Source organism: Amphibalanus amphitrite, unplaced genomic scaffold (genome assembly GCF_019059575.1).
Source record: "Amphibalanus amphitrite isolate SeventyFive unplaced genomic scaffold, NRLGWU_Aamphi_draft 000761F_arrow, whole genome shotgun sequence".
NCBI classification, from domain to species: Eukaryota; Metazoa; Arthropoda; class Thecostraca; order Balanomorpha; family Balanidae; genus Amphibalanus; species Amphibalanus amphitrite.
The window spans coordinates 131,081-149,386 of NW_024882255.1; the positions used below are offsets into that span (position 1 = coordinate 131,081).

General features: G+C 57.8%; 1 protein-coding gene across 1 annotated transcript; it reads left to right on the forward strand.

The window, feature by feature from the left end:
* Nucleotides 1-2,070: 2,070 nt before the first annotated feature.
* On the forward strand, nt 2,071-16,945 carry LOC122365756. Its single transcript, XM_043337245.1, has 2 exons — nt 2,071-2,235; nt 14,468-16,945. Exon 2 carries the CDS (start codon nt 15,064-15,066, stop codon nt 16,588-16,590), a length of 1,527 nt encoding a protein of 508 aa, XP_043193180.1. The 5' UTR covers nt 2,071-2,235; nt 14,468-15,063; the 3' UTR covers nt 16,591-16,945.
* The last annotated feature ends 1,361 nt before the right edge of the window (nt 16,946-18,306 follow it).

Below are 18,306 nucleotides of genomic sequence, written 5' to 3' on the forward strand. Positions count from 1 at the left end.
CCGCGCCCCACTGGGGGGGGGGGGCTATTCATAGCCCCCCTCCCGTTTTTCTGCAATAACTTCCAAACCGCTTGACGTATCGACGCCAAACTTTCATTACCTTCGGCTGCATCAATTTGACACCTTGTGTCAAAATTTGAACTTCGTAGCTACGATAGGTCGGCCGGAAAGGACGTCAGAGTGACGTCATGTTCGGCCGATTTCGACGCAAAACATTGAACCACGACAATCGCTCCCAAGGGCTCAGTTTTTAAGCTAGATCCAATTTCTTTGCACGAGAGGACTCAGAATAGACTGCGCTATCAAACTGCTATCTCGGATTTTCGAAATTTTGAAAATTTCGAAAATTTTATATAATCAAATTCAAAATTTTACATTTTTGCATTTTTTTAAAAAGTTTTTGACTTTTCGAAACAAACCGAAATATATGTGATAGAACGCGTTATTATGGCTAACCCTAGCAAGTTTTAGCTAAATATCTTTAAAAATGGCCAAGTTATACGCATTATTGCAAAAAATTCTCAATTATTAATTTTTCAAATAAATTTCTCACCACGTATTTGACATCGTACGCCAATATAAATAGCTCCATCGTGTTCCGGAGCTCAAACTGCATCCAATAGACACCTTTTCTGTTGAAAAATTATAACTTCAAAATTTGACCTTTTTTGACCTGAAAGTGACCTGACCTAAGCTAAAATCGACTCAAAATGACCTCGAATGACACAGACGACATCAAATTCGAAATATTTGGCCTATATGGACCATAAAACATGTGTCACGTGACCGACGCATGATATAATATATTCGTGACCTGTGATGACCTGACCTTGACCTGAAAATCAAAGTACAAGTTTGGTACCCTCAGGGTATCTAGAGCACCTGTTCACGAGTGTGTGAACCAAAAATGAGCCTGATCTGACTTGTAAGACGGCGGCCAGAGCCCAAAACGTGAACAAGCCAAAATGCTAATAATTTTTACTTTGACCTGACCTGTGACGTCATCGGTGACCTCGAGGTCAATGAAATTAGGTTTCGCTCGACAGTTTTCCGGGGCTATCAGACACCGTTTGAATATTGACGATCGGCCCAGTAGTTTCGGAGTTAGAAGGGGGCTATGAATAGCCCCCCCCCCCCAGTAGGGCGTGTTATACGCAGACCCCAGTGGGGCGCGGGTTAATTTCTCTCCATACTGAAAGGATGTCGTCAAAAGATGTTTCTCGTGGTGTACTTTATTTTCCTGTTTTTGGTTTGTTTGCTCGTCAGACACCAGAAAATATTTTCATTGTGCAAAAGTGTATTTTATTGTTTTCTTTATTTCAATTTAATATACTTCTCCAATGGAAAAGAAGTGTCTCGTGTGTGTTCCAGTACGGAACAGTATGCATGCATGTATGCATTTATGACTGCAGCCGTAACTGGGCCTTGGCCTGTGATTTTTTGGTCAAACAAACAAATAAATAAGTAAGCGTTGCGATTACGGCTATGTTTTACATACTGCTTGAATGTTTAGGCGTTCTGCATATACGGTACATTAGGCTACGTTCCAAACGTTATTAAACATTGCGCTCTTTAACTCACGATTGTCAGCGCACGATTTTACGCTGCAGTCAGAATAAATGCGGTTGCAACAGTTTGAACGACGGGAAACGAATCAACTTCCCCGGGCGAAGTTGCGACCAGGTCCACTAGCCCTTGCACGACCGCTGAGTTTCAACACGGCGAAAGGAAATGAAACAAATAAACCCGCGGGCACTTACGGTAGGCCTTATATGTATGAGACAGACGCCAGTTACAGGGTTTAGCCACTATTCTCTGTTCTCGTGAGCGCAATGGTGCTGTTGCCCACGGGCGCATTGTAAATATATCTGATAGCAGAACGCTTCTCCGCGCCGCATCGCAGCACCTCAGGCGGCCGCGCTAACGCCAATTATACCGCCGAAGTTAGCATAAATTCAAGCCTCATCACTCATTTCGCTGGGTTCACCTGTTTGACTTGCCCGGCGGCCGGAGACGGGCGCATGCGCCCGGTGCGCCCGCCGCCGCCGCCGCCGCCGCCGCCGCGGCTCCAGAAGCGGTGTGGACGCCGAGCGGTGCGGACGTGTGCGCGTGGTGGAGCAGCGCGAGCGGACCGCGCGGCCGCGTGACCTCAGTGACCCCAGTGACCGGGCGTGACCTGGCCGCACCGAGCAGCCCTAACTGGAGTCGGCTTCCTGCGGCAGCGATCGGCGCCAGGTCAGTTGGCCGGCCTTCCGGCGCGGGCCGCCCGGGTGACCCGTTTAATGACCGGCTGCGGTGGTCGGTTCCCACCTGGGCCGCCGCGCTGACCGCACGGCCCGGGTCACCGGCGCCGGGCCGGGTCGGCAGAGTCAATCACGGGCGCCCGCTCTCCCACCGACCCGCGATTCGGTGCGCTCATTAGCTCATTACCGTCCAGTCCATGACTCGGACTGCTGATCGATCGGGCGGGTGAAATTGAAAAGCGAGCAGTGATCAGATAGAAATCTGCTCTTTCTGTGCCGCACCGGATGCATTCCGATCCAGCTCCCTCGGGGCCGAGAGATTTCTAATCGATTTCACGGAGCGAGCTGTCTCGTCCGTCGCTCGTAAACTTCTCCCACTAGCGTGACAGAAGCTTCTTTTTTTCTTTTTTTCTTTGTTTTTTGTTTGGAACTGATACTGTTTCTAGGGATGGTTTGATACAATAAGGCACTTTGTGTCTGGTTTTTCCTGTTATGTCACTACTACCTCACAAATCGAGTAGTAAATAAGCAAATATCGGTGAAGAAACGCCCGATATGATGCATGGCCGTCATTTTACCGGGTTCCTCGCTGTTTACTGTCGTCCGGGGAGCGAGCTCACGCGGCTGCAAACTGAACTTTTCTAGCCGTCCTAACAAAAAAAGAAGTTATTTTGATAAACATTCGATAGCGTAGTTGTTCTAATTCCATGAACAAGGTTATCTTTTCCGATCGAATCAGTTTTAATGATCAGAATACTATCACTCGACCATTCTAAAACATGTTGCTCCATTACAAACATCATTGCTCCGATTATTTCGATAAAGCGATTTTCCGATTACTGTTTTTCGTACCCCTCCCCACGACATATGTGACCATGATTTACAGGCCATGTCGAGGTGAATAATGTCCATGTAGGATGTATTTACATCTCGATAATTCGGGTCATGTTTCCACCATGCATGCTTCCAGTTCCACCTGGTCCGCTGTGCAACAGGCGAGATGTCACCACATTGGTGTCGGTGGCTTATTTAGCCTCACTCCACTCTCGTATTGTATAATGCCATCGGGCGTCTGAGCGGTCGGCTCGATCATGCCTTCCAAGACCAATGAAATCACCTCAGACTCTGATCAGCTGCCCACAGAGCGGTCTCAGTCATGAGTAGGTGTGGGCTGAATTCAGACGGAGCCACCGGGTCGGCGAGCCGTTTCACTAATCGTTCTCTGGTCACCGCTCGGCCTGTGGATCTGCTCAGCTATGTAAATTGACTCCGTACGCTAATTTCGGTAACCGGCAAATTATCCACCTCCATCATCAGTATGCGTCAGGAACAACACGAGCTTGGATTAGTCAGTTTTGTTATTTCATTGGTAGTTTATCTATGAGAGTGATATGACGACCATTTAAAGGATTTTAAAAAGGAATTTTACGTGCTGTGATGTACAGTTAATAAGAATGGACTCGCTTTTGGTTGGGTTAGTCCGGTGCCAAATATTTATTTCTTGTGTTTCCGTGCCATTTCAGGCAAGTGCTCATTATTTAACTAGCCGTTACATTTTTTTAATCGCCCGGCTTTATTAGTCTAACGCCTTTATTAGTTAAAGCCGATCGATTCGTAAGTTGTAACGGTGTATCCGCTGGGCGGTGTATCAGCTGGGCGGCGTATCAGCTGAGCGGTGTATCGGCCGATCAGCTGGCGTGGTGCATCAGACAGGCGATGTATCAGCTGGAGCAATGCCTATCGGATGGAGGCCTCCCGTGCTCAGCTGCCGTGTCCGAATCTCACGGCTCGCTGCCGTCAGTCCAATCACCGCGTCGATGACGCCATCAGCAGCTGATGGCGGTCGCCGCTGTCATCCTCTGATCTCCAGTCCAGCGAGGCTGCTCGTCAGGGACCTGAGCCCGCTACATCTCAGCAGCCCGCCTTGACCTCCCAATAATGAGGAGAGATTGAAATCCGCCGCACCGGTACTCACATACGTGCGTCCGTACCGGTGGCGATAATATCTCGCTGCTGTGAGTTTGGGCTGTGCTGAGCTGTAACGTACGGTAGCATACCGTGTTCCTTAGCGTCACTGACATCCCCGTGGTTTCCTCCGGGAGCTCGGGCTCTCCTCCGTCCATTCCTCCATTCCTCCGGGAGCTCCGGCTCTCCTCCGGCCATTCTTCCATTCCTCTGGCAGCGGGGCACCGATGCTGGCCACATTGCCGTGCTGATGAGCACATGGTTGTCATATTCTCGATGCGAAGGTCAGATTCCCGTGACCGCTACAAGGGTCACATTCCATGGTGAGATGACCTGGATGGCTGTCCGCAGGTAGGCAAGGTCGCTTCGAAATGAGTCGATTAACTGGAGGCATCAAGTGTTAGTACCAAACTCAGAAAAAAACTCTTTATTCCTTACGAAATTGAGTTGTCATCAATTAACGTAAAATATTTAATCGTTTTATTAACCACTTTCCGAAACATTAAAAAGCCGCTAGTTACGCTTCTCGCTAATGAAGTGGTCTCATTATAGGCATTGGAAATAGCAGACATTTAATCCGTCTATAGAAAGTCAATGTCCGTCATACAAATAACATTGTCTTATTTTCTAATCAAACTGTCACACGGTCGTATATTCCCTATATATTCATGTGTGTCCCACTCCCAGTCATATCTCGCTCTGTTGTCCTTGAATATATAGTTCCATTCTACAAGTACAAGGTTAGTTTCAGAGGCAAAAATGCGGTTGCCTAACAATCCCTGATTCAGAATTGCTTCTCGGTATGGCGTATAGTATGTATAGAGATAACTGATTTCGACGTCCTTACAAGCGTATTTTACCAAATTATGCCCAAGTGCTTCACCCATGGACAAACATTCCCACGTTCAGTTACGAATACGATCAAATGCGTGGGTTCTTTATGCTCCACAGCCATCGCGCCGGGACCTGGCTCCGTCGAACGTTCAGATTCGGTGACGGCCATCGGTCTCCGATTCCGCCACCCTCTGACGAAACCCGCAGTCCGCACCTATCTGAACCAGTGCCGCGGCCACTGAGCTAATGATGCCAGCGTTTTTGTGACCATGGCGACAAAAACTGGCATTTCGATTTCATTTGAATACGAGGACATCGGAATAGCACTCGATGTGAGTGGAGGTACCTTTGACCCCTTTTGGCTAGGCAAGGCTGGTTTTTAGTTCGAGGAAAGATGACTCCTGGTGCATTATGATGTAGATCGGCTGTTGGACGACTGGCCCCGTGAATGGTGCCGCAAAATACAATGGTTGATAACCTCGGGGATCGGGCTGCCCTGAATATGTGGCTGGCCGATCTTTGTTCGAAGTTGGCTTTACCTATTACCTAAATTTATAGGTGACGCCTCATTTTGACAATTCTGTAGGATTGTCAGGATTGTCACAAACTGTGTCCATAAACAGACGTCGATGTGTTTCTGATACAACTGTATCGCTGACGCGTCCAGATTAGGTACGGAGTAATAAGTCTCAGGACCATCATCACCACCGAACAAACCGGGGTGGATTGCCGACCGGTCGCTCAGCAGGCTTCTGGAGAGTACCGTACATATCGCGAAAACGAAAGTTCTCAGCCGGCTCGGAGCGATGCAATGTATTAAAACTGTTTGGAAACCACTAATCCTGGAGCTGCAAGGAAAAGCCTTCCGTGTGTGCATTTTAATATCCAGCCGAGTGATGATGAGGGATGATGAGGATAAGTGATAGCTGCGGATTTAGTCCACGCCTCCGCACTGCAGTGGAGCAGAGCCCCGCTACAGCAGGACGTTCAAGCTTCGTGGCGAGTCCTGACGAAGTGTCTCCGCGTGGAAGGTGCGTCCTGACGGAGTGCCTCGGTCGCGGAGGTGCGTCTTGACGGAGTGCCTTTACATGACTTCATCCTGTCTGAAAAATGGAGAACCCCTGCGGTCCGGCCTTGGTGACTGCGACCGGAGGAGGCAGGCACCATGACTGAGGCCTTCGTGGAGACCCGGGTCTGGGTGTAAACTAGACCCCAGCTCATGGCCCCAGAGGGGTGCGTCGCCTTGTGGTTTGACCTTTCACGCGCTCGATGCCTCAAACCAGGTTGGAGCGATCCCAGCGAAGTCGACTCGGATCGTTCCATGCACATCATCGGCAAGGTTGCAATGTCAGCCTTGTGCCAGTCCCCAAATTGACCCGCTGCTCGTCCGGATTTAGGTCGGCAGCGACACATGCTGTTTAGTTTCAATTTAGGTTGGACGAGTCATTTCGGAGTTCCGTCCGGGCCGCTCGGGGTCGGGGTGCGGTACCGGCGGGTCGGACTGGGACCTGACCCCGACCAGGTAAGACGGATCGGCCCGCGGTCGGCGCCGCGCCGCTATGCCATCCCTCTGGGAGTGATGTATGGCGGGTGGTGTGTCTCTGACCGAGCTCTGGTGGGTCGGTCGGGTGGTCGGCCTCGACCGTCTGACCCGTACCGCCGGAGATAGCGCACAAGATCGCCTCCGGCACACCTCGTCTGAGATGGGTTCCATTTAGCCTGTGTGATGTAACGCCTGGCGCATAACTTAAACTGCTGTTTCATCTATCACCGCTGTGCTATTTACCGCTATAGCTCTCAGCTAAGGTGTCATACTCCTCCACAAAAGCGTGTCAAGTGTCACACACCGCAAACGTGTCACACTGAGTGTCACACTCCGCAGCGGGCCAGACGCGGTGTCATGTCACGCACTCAAGGTCCATTGCAATGCGCCGCGCACCGTCCCCCTGACAAGCGGGGCATTGTTGGTCTGTTTCCCATGACACCCCCTTCCACACCGTGACGCTCCGTCGGCGGGTGACGGCGTTGCGACAGGAGATATATGCCCCGGAGGGAGGGCTGTCACTTGTGATTGTCGCCGGGCCGCGGTAAGCTGACGTGTTTTGAGACGGTTGTCAGTTCCAAGGTCAAGGCATGCGCCGCCTCCGATGCCCAGCCGTGTGTAGGACAAGCGTGTCTATTCCCGGCGCCGATTCCAAATTCGTGTGACCGTCTCCGAAGCAAATCAACAATGAACAATTCACACGTGGTTTGGTGGTAATGCTATTGTTTCCCCAGCCACAAGCGTCCATTGTGAATTTGTGGTGAGTTGTGTCGCAGCATATTGGCCGCAAGAAAAGACGATTTTTTACGACGCTTCCCATACTGAATTATTCTCTCCAGCCAATAAACGGAAGGGCTTCAGCGCTGCTTAGTGTTTATTCACTACAGCCCATTGTTTAATTTTAACTCCGTACCGTGGCCTGGTCTGGCTCGGAGCTGTACCTATACTTTGAATACCCTTGGGTAATATAAATGTCCAAAGTTTCTTCAGCCACATTTTTATACCGTTTTCCGTTCAATCACACCTGATTTCTTGCTTCTGGGTTCTAACAAGGCACTGCACCTTTGTTCGCCATCATTAGCTGATTCCAGACATTAGCTGATTCCAGATAAAGACGGAAGCCTTTTAAATGCCTTCGCGTTGCATAATGCGTTGGCCGTTGGGTAATGGTAAGCCCTTCTCTAGCTGATAAATCTCCTCCGTTACTGCTTCAGATTATCCATCCATTGCTTTCTCTTCCTGAAGCCGATTGCATGGTTCGGCGCCGATTCCCGTTTGCAGTGTGCAAACGCCAGGTGGTGGCCCGGGGCGGCCGGCCGCAGGACGCTCGGCAGCCGGGCCCTGCAGAGGAGCTGTGGGCGGTGGAGGCGGCGGGCCGTGCGGACTGGCTGCTGTCGCTGACGGTAACTGACGCCCCCATTTTCCTCCTGGGGAGTGACGGATGACACGGCCGGTCCTCTCCCTGATGCTCCAATCTGCAGTCGCCAAACGGCTGCGAAGACGACGTGCCTGCTGGAATATCTCATTTGACGCCAGAATCCCGGGTCTATCGGTACCTATACAAATTGAGAATTTTCTTGTTTTCGCTCGACTGTCGCCCCAAAAGGCGTTTTACTGGTATTTTACTCATGAACGGTTCCGTTCGAGACTGTTCCGGACATATCGGCCGGGCCTTCTCAGGTATCTCAGCCGTGCTCCGATGTGGGCTCGTCTCAGCCACCGGCCGGCAGGAGAAACGCGCCGCTCCACGCCTCGGGTGCGCCGCGGGTGACGACAGCGGCTGGATCAGCTGACTGGGAGGTACGGCCGGCCCGGCCGGCGCGGCGCCGATCCGGGCCGCGCTTGGTATGCAGCCCTGCCGAACCGGACGGCCGCTCTCTCTCTCCCCTCCCTCTCCACTCTCCCTAACGTCTGCGAGAGTCGCCTATCGTACGCGTGATTTTCCGATGGCGGGCCGCACGTCACAGAACCGGACAGTGGCGTGACAATACCGGACAGGGGCGCTAGGGCCGGAAGCGAGTCTAATCCGTGAAAGTAAGGTGAGAACGCATCTCCGGTGCCGGTGGGAAGCTCGCCTTCCGCATCGATGGGAAGTGTTTCTCGCAGATTCTGCACGAGTTTCCGCGGAGGACGTGAGAATCAGAGCCGAGGCGTTCTGATTCACAACTCCTTCACACGAAACTTATGGCATGTGCCTGCCGAACAGTGCCTTCCAGAGCGGCTGTTTCATTGACTTGGTCAGCCGGCCACCCTCCGGGGACCGCGTCGAACAATAGGTTACCGCGGTCGTCCTGTAGCTTTGCGGACAGGTTGTGACGCATCCGGCGACGTTTTCACCCGGAGAGGAGCAATCTGGGCCCATTGTCTCAGCGCCGCTAAGGGCCTTCTGTTTGCGTCGATCGATCACGGAGGGTCGTGATATTCCCGGCCGACCCGCGGCTCGGCGTCTCGGTGGTCGGGTGGGGCGGCGGGCCGGAGAAAGCGTGCGTGTCGCGCTGGCGGCGGCGGCGCCGTGCCGCCGAGCGGGCCTTGACCGCCGCGCCGGGCCGCCGGGCTCGGTGCCGGCGGGGCACAGGTCAAGGCACCATGCGCCGAGCCGGGGCACGCTGAGTCAGACGGCTCCCTGTGGACAGACTCACGGTGTCTGCCGGATATCCCGGCCGGGGGTCGCCGCTGCCGCCGCCGAGGGGCTGCCAAACATCCGGGAGAGGGCGGCACCTGTGCGCGCCGCCGGCCAGCGGGGGTCCGTGACCCTTTCACCGCCTCCGCTACCGGCGGCCACCCACAGCGAGCCCCGCTGTCGGCAGCAGGACCGGACAGTACCGCCGGGAGCCGCTGAGGAGTCCGCACCGGCCGCCGGCGCTCCGTCCTCCCTCCAGTCCAGCCACGAAGTGTCGATCTCCTATTGCAGTCGTTACTCGTTAGTGCATGCCATGTCGCCGCTGATGGTTGACAGTCATCCGAGCCATCCTCCCATGACTGAGCGGCCGGTGAGACCACTCTCAGACGGCCTCCAGCTCCACTGCTTTGAACGCTAATCATCGCACGCGACCGGCGACGACAGAGAGCGCTTCACGCGGTGTTAATTTTATGACGGCAGAACACGGATGACAAGGCGTTGAGCGTCCGGCTTTCATCTGTGCAGTGCGTGACGGCCACTCAGCGGCGGAGTGGTGTCCAAGTAGGGGAAAGGGGGACGTAGCCGACGCGTTACGAAATGAGGGGCGGGCGTGCCACGCCATTCGTCACTCAGAGCCGTCCGTCGGCCCACCAATCCGTCACAGCACGGTGCCTCCGACAAGGTGATAACTGGCGTTGAAAGTGGACGGGGCGAGAGAGATGATGGACTGAAGTCCGAATGAAACCTGCAGTCAGGCCACACTCGAGTTGGGCGGCTTTTTACGGCCTAAATTTACCAGTTCAGAAGACTGGGCATCGACTTGTGTCCTGGTCAGGGAGGCGTGAAGCGTACCATACATAAATTGTAGGTACACACCTTTGCCAGCTAATGCAATGCATGAAGTTCACGCTAGTAACTGTATTTGATCCTATCAAACCGTGAGAAACTTATTGCACATTATCCGGAGGTGCACGCCCCGTAACCAACACCAACTTTGTCACTTATCTACTACACTTGTGTTGTGTTAAAAACAAGCAAAGTGTTTCTTGATACCATCTAGTTAGAACACAAGAATAGTCCGCGCGGAAATATCGCATTCACGGAATCTGCAGCGTCGTGTGCAGGTTTCTCAGACACGCTCCGTCCTTGGCAATGCTCCCAGCTCCGCTAGCCGCCTTCCTATCAGCCGCTCGGCCTCGGCGGGGTCTCGGCGGCTGTTCACGAGTTCACCCGGCTCACCTCTCGCTCTCGGGGTGACGATGATACCCTTCTTTATCACCCCTCTCGGAGCGATCATCTGTTTAGTGCGTCCTTGGCTCGGACGGGCGGCCGGGCTGTTCCCAGCGGAGGCTCAGCCCCGCCGTTTGTCCCACTCGCAGTGAGCTCAGCGGCCCGACCTTCCCACGGCGTTCCGGGCGGCGGCCGCGCGACTCTGCAGACTGCAGGCGGCACGTGCAGCAGTGCCGCTCCAGTTCCGGCGGCCCGCAGGCGGAGGGCGACACGGCGCCGCCCGGTCACGCCGGTTACCGGTGTAAAGTGTCGCTGGGAAGAGCCACTGGTGGGGAGGGAGGGAGGTGCTGCTATCGCTCTGGTGAACACGGTGACCGAGGCGCCACCCCAGTTCTTTCACTGCCCGCTGACATTGGTGGACGGGCTCCCTGAGTGGCCCGCCCCTTGTAGCCACTCAGCTGGTCGCCGACATCTCAAGGTGAGCCACTGTCCCAGTCCCGGTACACCAGCGGGACGGGGGTGGCGACAGCGGACCCTCTGCCCCGCCGCGAACGACATCCCTTCTCTGAATGGGCGCCCTGTGGGGCTCCACAGGGGCGTGCCATTCCCGGGGGTGGAGGGGTAGCACTCTCCTATCTGTCTCTCTCCGAAGGCTGTTCCCAGGCCTCACCGGAGAGACCGTCTGCCTTTGGAGGGCAGATCCGGGCGCGCCGCGTGACTGGGTCTCGTTAGACGGCGCCGGGGCCCGGCCCGGGAAGAAAGGCAAGGCTGTGTGTCAGACGAGCGCGCTCGGCTGCCGCCGCAGCCGTCCGGAGCCGACCGCAGCTCGAGGCGCCGCCCGCTCCGCACCAGGTCGTGCCTCATCCCAACTGTTTCTGTTTGACACCGGTTTGGGCAGACGTCACCTTTCCAGACGTTATTGGTTGTCTGCTCGGAGACTGGCTGTTTGTCTGGGTGGCTGACTGGGCGGCGGGCGGCGCTGGATGGCACGCCCCGCTCTCCACGGTCCGTGCCGGGGCGCCGCCCGGCCCAGAAAGGCCTCCCGCTGCCGCCGCGGCCGCCGCTCTGTGACGCGCTGTCACCAGTAATTGGCAGTGTCACGCTCTCTCGGAGACGCTGAGTGCGGCGGAGGGCGGGCGCGGCCGCTGCCGTGACGGATGAGTGCCGGGTCAGACCGGGTCACAGGGCGGGCGCGGCGCCTCGACGCATCTTCAGCGGACTGTCGACAATCGGCCATCTCCGAGTGATGCATCCAGCGCGGAGACCGCTGATTCATCTCACAAGGGAGGCCCGTCTTGTCCCACTCCTCGATCCGCAGCTGATCCATCTGGCCCGTGCAGACTCCCACGCTTCTGTCAGCTGATACGAACATAGACATGGCCGCAGCAGCTGCGATCGGCCGCCGCCGATCCGTAGGGAGGCCGTCCACGGCCCGGTGGGTCCGTTCAGAGCCGTCAGCTGATCTGGTCTGACATTACCGAGACCGGGCGACCTCGGCGCGGCTGATGGTAGCCACGGCCCACCGACACGGGCCGCCGCACAACGTATAGGAGAGAGATGGTGCGGACTGTACGGACCAGATACGGGTCTGTATACGAAATGCGGAGCTGTATAAGAGAGAAACAGGGCAGCTGTACGGAATAATGCCGTGTGCAGTAATGTTAGGTTCTCGTGGACAGCAAGACTGAGAGATGATGATGATGAATTGGGGTTTTTGGGCGCCCAGACTACAGTGGTCATCGACGCCCATGACTGAGAGAGGGGCAGGAGGGTAACTGATAGCGACATGAACTACATGCTCGAAAGAGCATAGTAACTAACATGCATTTTCACTCAAATCAGCATTTACGACATGCTCCAACCGTCACAGCTTCACGGGTTACGGGATTGCAGAAGCCTTGAAATGGGATTCGTGAATTGCGATTGACTCGTGATCTGAATAATGCTACGGAATTATACACTCCGATCTGCCAACTGTTGCAGCCCGCAACAGCTGTGTTGTGTCAGAGACAATTCAGGCGCTGATGTATAGCTATGCATGATTTGCCAACAGCTGTCTAAAATATTCACTGCGCAATACAGTGTTTGTGATGGACCGAGCGGTACTGCTGTTTCCGCTTCGGATCACAAGACTCGTGCATCACCAGTGGCGGATCCAGGGGGGGGGGGGCAAAATGGGCATTTGCCCCTCCCAAACGGCATAATTTTAACATTACGCCTATGGACGAGGCATGGAAAGAATCGATAAATTGTTATGGTTTGCCCCCCCCCCCCCCCCCCAAAAGAAACTCTGAGCTGGATTCGCCTCTGTGCATCACGGCCATGGACATATTCGCGGGCGCATATGCATTGCCAACAACGGTCTACATTGAGCAACACGCCATTGTGCCAGATCGATTTACATGGTACGACTATGTCAACTGCGGTTTACCAACGATGCTATCTTTCAAAACCGCGACTCCGCTGTGGTCGGGCCAATTATTCATTGGCGGTGGGCTCGGATCGCTTTCTTTTCAATCACCACCTTGGGTCGGTGCAATTCACACTACAAGCCCGGCGACAACTGACAAACGGCTCGGTTTCTCTGCTTTCCTGAAAGGGAGAGTGGTCGGCTGAATTTCCCGTTCCCGAGTCGCCTCTGTCGGCGGACGGTGGCCGCGGCTTCCGAACTGGTTTCCCAGGGCTGATGCAGCGCCCGGTCCGCCGTCCGCCGCCGGCCCTCCGAGACTACCCGGCCGGTGACGTGCCGAGTCGTGCCGCCGGCCCGTACCGTGAGACCGGGCCGTTTTCACGCTCCGAGGCACGACCGATATGCGCTCCTCTCCTCTCTCCATCTCTCTCTCTCTCTCTCTCTCTCTCTCTCTCTCTCTCTCTCTCTCTCTCTCTCTCTCTCTCTCTCTCTCTCTCTCTCCCTCTTTCCGTGACCTGAAGGCTGACCTGTCACGGCCGGTCAGGCTTCTCTCCTTGGTGAGCTCCGACCGATCAGCCTGCAGTCACTGTGGAACGATCGGTGCCGACTGCATAGAGCAGGTGTGCCTCTCCGCGGCTACCGGACATGCCTTAGCTATCGTGCTGAATGAGCACACCTGAGCCTCACCCTCGAGCCCGCTGGACGAGCTCCGGCGCGGCGGCCCGCCTGCCGAGCCTGCCCGCCGCCCCTACAGCACTCACAACTGTCTCCTCTGTCACATTGTTTACCCACTCTGCTGTTCGAGTGCCACCATCAGTGTCTATCTGCTGTATTGGCCGACCTTCACGGTTGGTCTGGGACTGATCAAAACCGGTTTTTATAGCGGTAAAGTGCGCTAAAACTAGCACAATGTAACAAACATGTCGACTGTGCGCGCTATTCTATCGGTTCTATCCAAACAGACCCACCAGAGAGCTTGCGAGTTTAAAAGCCACGTGGTTTAAACCATGGTCCGACGTGACCCGACCCGGCCCAGCCCTGGCTGGCTTGACACAGCCCGACCCGACCCGGCCCAGCCGAGCTGTGGTGTCGGTGTCCGCCGACTTTCTCTCGGGTAGAAATCTCGTCTCTCCCCGGTACATCCCGCAGCGCCGGGGAATGGACGGCGCCAACACGACGCATCCGCTTCTCGTTTGTTGGATGGGGTGTTTGTGCCGCTTTTGAAAGTCTGTTGTGGCAAGACAACAAGCTGCGGCTTCGTATGACGAGCACAATGCCTCAGACATTAGGACAAATTATGACCTCATCAAATCGCAACGGATACCGAACGACATGATAGCCGCTGTATTGTTGTCGGTTCATTCGCCGAAAGAATTCAGCGCAGGATGTGACTAATTGCTCTGCGACGCGAAAGCACTCTCCGGGCGATGTCCCAAGGCCCGCTTTGTGTCGGCCGCTGCGGTGTGTCGGGGGAGGGGGCTCGGAGGGGAGGGAGCTTCGTGTCTGACGCGTCCCGTGACTCTGTCGGTCGCCCTGATAACTCCCTGACCCGAGTGTGGCTGTCACGTGATCCATGGCGGTTATTCGCGGTGCGCTGACGCCCGGTGACCTTCTTGTTTCAGGTCAGAGGTGCCGACCTGCCGACACCGTCGACCGCGTCTGCAGCGGCACAGCTCCGCCCGTCCGACCGGCGGGGAGTTCAATCACAGACCTCTGCAGCCCAGTGATCAGAGGTCATCTGACGACAGTGCCACCACTCACGGACTGAGGTGCGCGAGGTGAACCGAGGACCAGTGAGGCCTCCCGAGTGTTGGACGTCGCGCCGCCGGAGCGAGCTGCGGCTAACGGTCGGCCGGCGCCGCCCGGGTCGGGCCCTCAGCGCCGAGTCGGCTCATTAAAGCCGTGAGCTCGCGCATTAGCGCCGCCGCGGAGTGCGCGCGATCCTCGCGATCCCGTCGCAGTCTCCGCGCTCGGCCGACTCGAGCCGCTCCAGTTGGTGGCCGAGCGGAGCGGCGCGCTGCGTTTCGTTTTCCCGCAGCCGCGGATCGCGTGTGGTTTAGTCTCGCGCCGACGCGCCGCGCGCTCGGCGTGCGTGGCGAGCGCAGCGGGCCGCAGCCGGCGCCGCGCCGACAGCGATGACCGACTGAGCGCCGCCCGCGCACCGTGTGACACTTGACACCGCCGGGACCGCAGCGGCCGCGCCCTGAACTGTGACACCATGCAGGCGGCCCAGCTGAGGAAGCCGCTGCACGCAGTGGTGTGGCACCGCGGTCCCATCTCGGGGCCGCTGACGCCTGCGGTGCTCTCCGAGCTGCTGCAGCGGGCCGCCGCGGCGCCGCAGCCGGGCGACCTGCGCTGCGAGGTGCGCTGCGCCGACGGCTTCAGCCTGCGGCTCTGCACCAGCGGCGATGAGGGCTTCGAGTCAGACGAGGAGGCCGTCAGCAGTGGGGCGAGCGAGCACAGCCAGGAGGAGATCCGCGTCAGCGACCACGTGCTGCGCGGCAAACTCAGCGAGGAGGACTCGAGCAGCGCCAACTCGAGCTGCTCGGACACGGACGAGCCACCGGCGCCGCCGCCGGCCGACTCCAGCGTCATCCACGGCGCCGACATCCTGTTCTGCCACACGGAGCCGGCCGTGCCGCGCGGCGTGCTCTTCGTGGCGCGCCAGCCGCAGGCCGGACGAGACGCCGGCCTCGAGGTGCTGGTACTCGGCTGCGCGCGCGACTCAGTGGCCAAGGATCTGTCCACCTCCTACCTGGAGGTGACGCGCAGACTCAAATGGGAACGCTACACCAACGCTAAGCGGAAAAGCGACGTGATGCGGGCGAGTTTCCGTAACGTGACGGACAGCCTGCGGCTGCGGCCGGCAGGTCGTCAGGAGGACTCGCTGCTCAGCAGGATGCCGCTGTCGTCGCCGCTGCTCGCCCGGGAGCCCCACTCTCTGACGGAGCAGAGCGGCGGCCGGCTGCCCGCCGACGGCACTCTCCGGGCCGAGTCCGGGCCGCACAGCCTGCCGCCCACCTCCGAGATCAGCCGGATCCTCAGTCTGAGCACCCCGGAGGACGGCTGGGAGACCCGCACCGCTCACCGCCAGGACGACGAGGAGACTTGGGCGCGCGGCCGGGAGCGCTCCTGTCTCACACCCTCCCGATACGTGCACAACAAGGGCCCGGCGCCGGCGGCGCCCGCGCCCGCGCCCCGGAAACACCCAACCAACCCGAACCTGCTGCTGGTGCCGACCAAGAACGGCCTGGAGCCGTACCGGGTGATCACGGGCGCCGAGCCGCCGCGGCCGCCGCTGGTGCTGTACGCCGCCGAGTTCGCGCCGCACGCACCGCCGGCCGCGCGCGCCGACTGGGCGCACAAGATGGCCCAGTTCGACACAAACAACAACCGGTCGCGCCAGCCGGGCCGGCAGCCGATCTTCTGGCTGCCGGCGCCCGAGCCGGCCGGCTGGGGCGGCGGCCCGCGCCGCGCAGAGCAGCACCTACGGCCCCGCTCGCGCAGCAAGAGCCCCGCCGGCCGACACCGGGCCTTCGAGCTGCCCGGAGCGCTGTCCCAGGCGTTCCGTGGCCTCACCTCGCACCTGAAGCGTCCGGCGGCCGAGGCGGCGGCGCCGCCCGCCGCCCCCGCCACCCCCACCAACCCCAAATCGGTGATGAAGAAGCGGGACAAGGCGGCGGGGTCACCGGAGACGAAACGGGTGACCTTTAGCGCCTACTCGACGGTACAGGTCATGGACTGACCCGGCGCCGCCGCCGCCGCCGCCGCGCCGCGCCGCCACAGAGTGCTGTGAAACACTTGTTTAATGTCTAGAGGAGTTTATGACGGTCGTCGATCCTAGCAGTCGGCCACTGCGAGTCATGCACGGGGTCGGAGCGGTGCCGACGACCGACGGAATGGGCGGGGTGGGGAGGGAGGGGAGTGTGTCGTCCGAGAGGAGAGCTCAGGTGTGTTGGCTGCGTGCCGCGAGGGCTGCGATACTGCTCAATGTTCCCTGCTGGCGCGCCCAGTCGCTGTATGTACAGTGCACTTTGTCCTGGTGTCGTGTCGGTATATGTATAATGTATATCTCTGTACAATAAAAGCGTCACCCAGGGGCCGGTGTTTCACCGAGGAGGCTGACAGTCTGTGGAGCGATGAGTGAAACTGAGAGCCGGTCAGGAGCGGAGTGACACCCGTCTGCCCGGAGCGGGACGGCGGCGCACCCCTCGCCGCCAGCCGGTGCGTCGGCACTTGCTTTCTAAATCGAGCCGTGACGCCGGCCGGGGCGGCCGCGCCTCGGATGCCAGCGCCGCCGGGCCGCGCACCTGACCGCTGCCGCTGCCGCCGCCGGTCAGCGCCCAGTGAAAGTGGCGGCCGGTCGGTGGCCGACCCGACCGGTCCGGCCCGAGCGGTGACCGGTCAGCGGGGCCGTGTTACGGCGCACGACCGGACCGCACGCCTTCCTGTCACCGGTCCCCTCCCTTCCGGCTGCCGGTGGGAGGGGGGGGGGGGGGTCCCGGTGTGCGGTACCGACACCGAATCACACTGCAGTCAGCCCGGCACGCTTGTATTAGAGAGTCGCCTGCCGACTGGTCCTTCAGGATGCAGCAACAACAAAAATGACCAGGATTAGACACAGAGCACGTTCCTTAGTAATCCCGATCTGTAATGCTTCTAAGGCACCATCGTGGGAGCGTTTCATGAGATGGCTTTCCGCAATATTTCCTGCTTATTAATCTTTGTAATTGCTGCTCATCCCACGGCTAATTGTTACATGCTGGCTCTGCAAACCAGGCAGAGGTCTTTGCCGTCGCGCCGGGCTGTGGGAACGTGGTAAACTCGGCGTTGACCCCAGTTTATGCACCGGCCGAACCTCGCACATGGACGGCGGCGAACTGCGCGTCTGCCCCGGGAACGCCGGCCGGGCGCGGGAAGGTCGTCCCGGCGGCCGCCTTACGTGCGCAGACACCGCTGATTACACGGCGGAACTCTGGCTCGTCATTAAACGTAACGGGTGGTCCGGTCGAATCGGGCGCGGCGCATCGCCCGCCGCATCCCACGCGAAAACAAACTGACCGGCCGGCCGGCGCCGGAGCTGCCCAGACGGCGGTGGAGTAAAGTGGCCGACAGGTGGGCGCTGACAGAAACCACACCCCACCGCGCCGCTATCGTGGACTGAGCACCGTCAGCTGCGGGACATTAGACAGACCAGACGCGCCGCCCAAATTAGCGCCAACGCCCAGGCACTGACCAGCCGCCGAAACAGACACCCAGCCAACACCGAAACAGACACCCAGCCACTGACGCGGACATCCAGTCACTGAAATAGACACCCAGCCACTGCTGAAACAGGCACCCAGCCACTGCTGAAACAGGCACCCAGCCACTGAAACAGACACCCAGCCAACACCGAAACAGACAACCAGCCGCCGAAACAGACACCCAGCCACCGAAACAGACACCCAGAACCGAAACA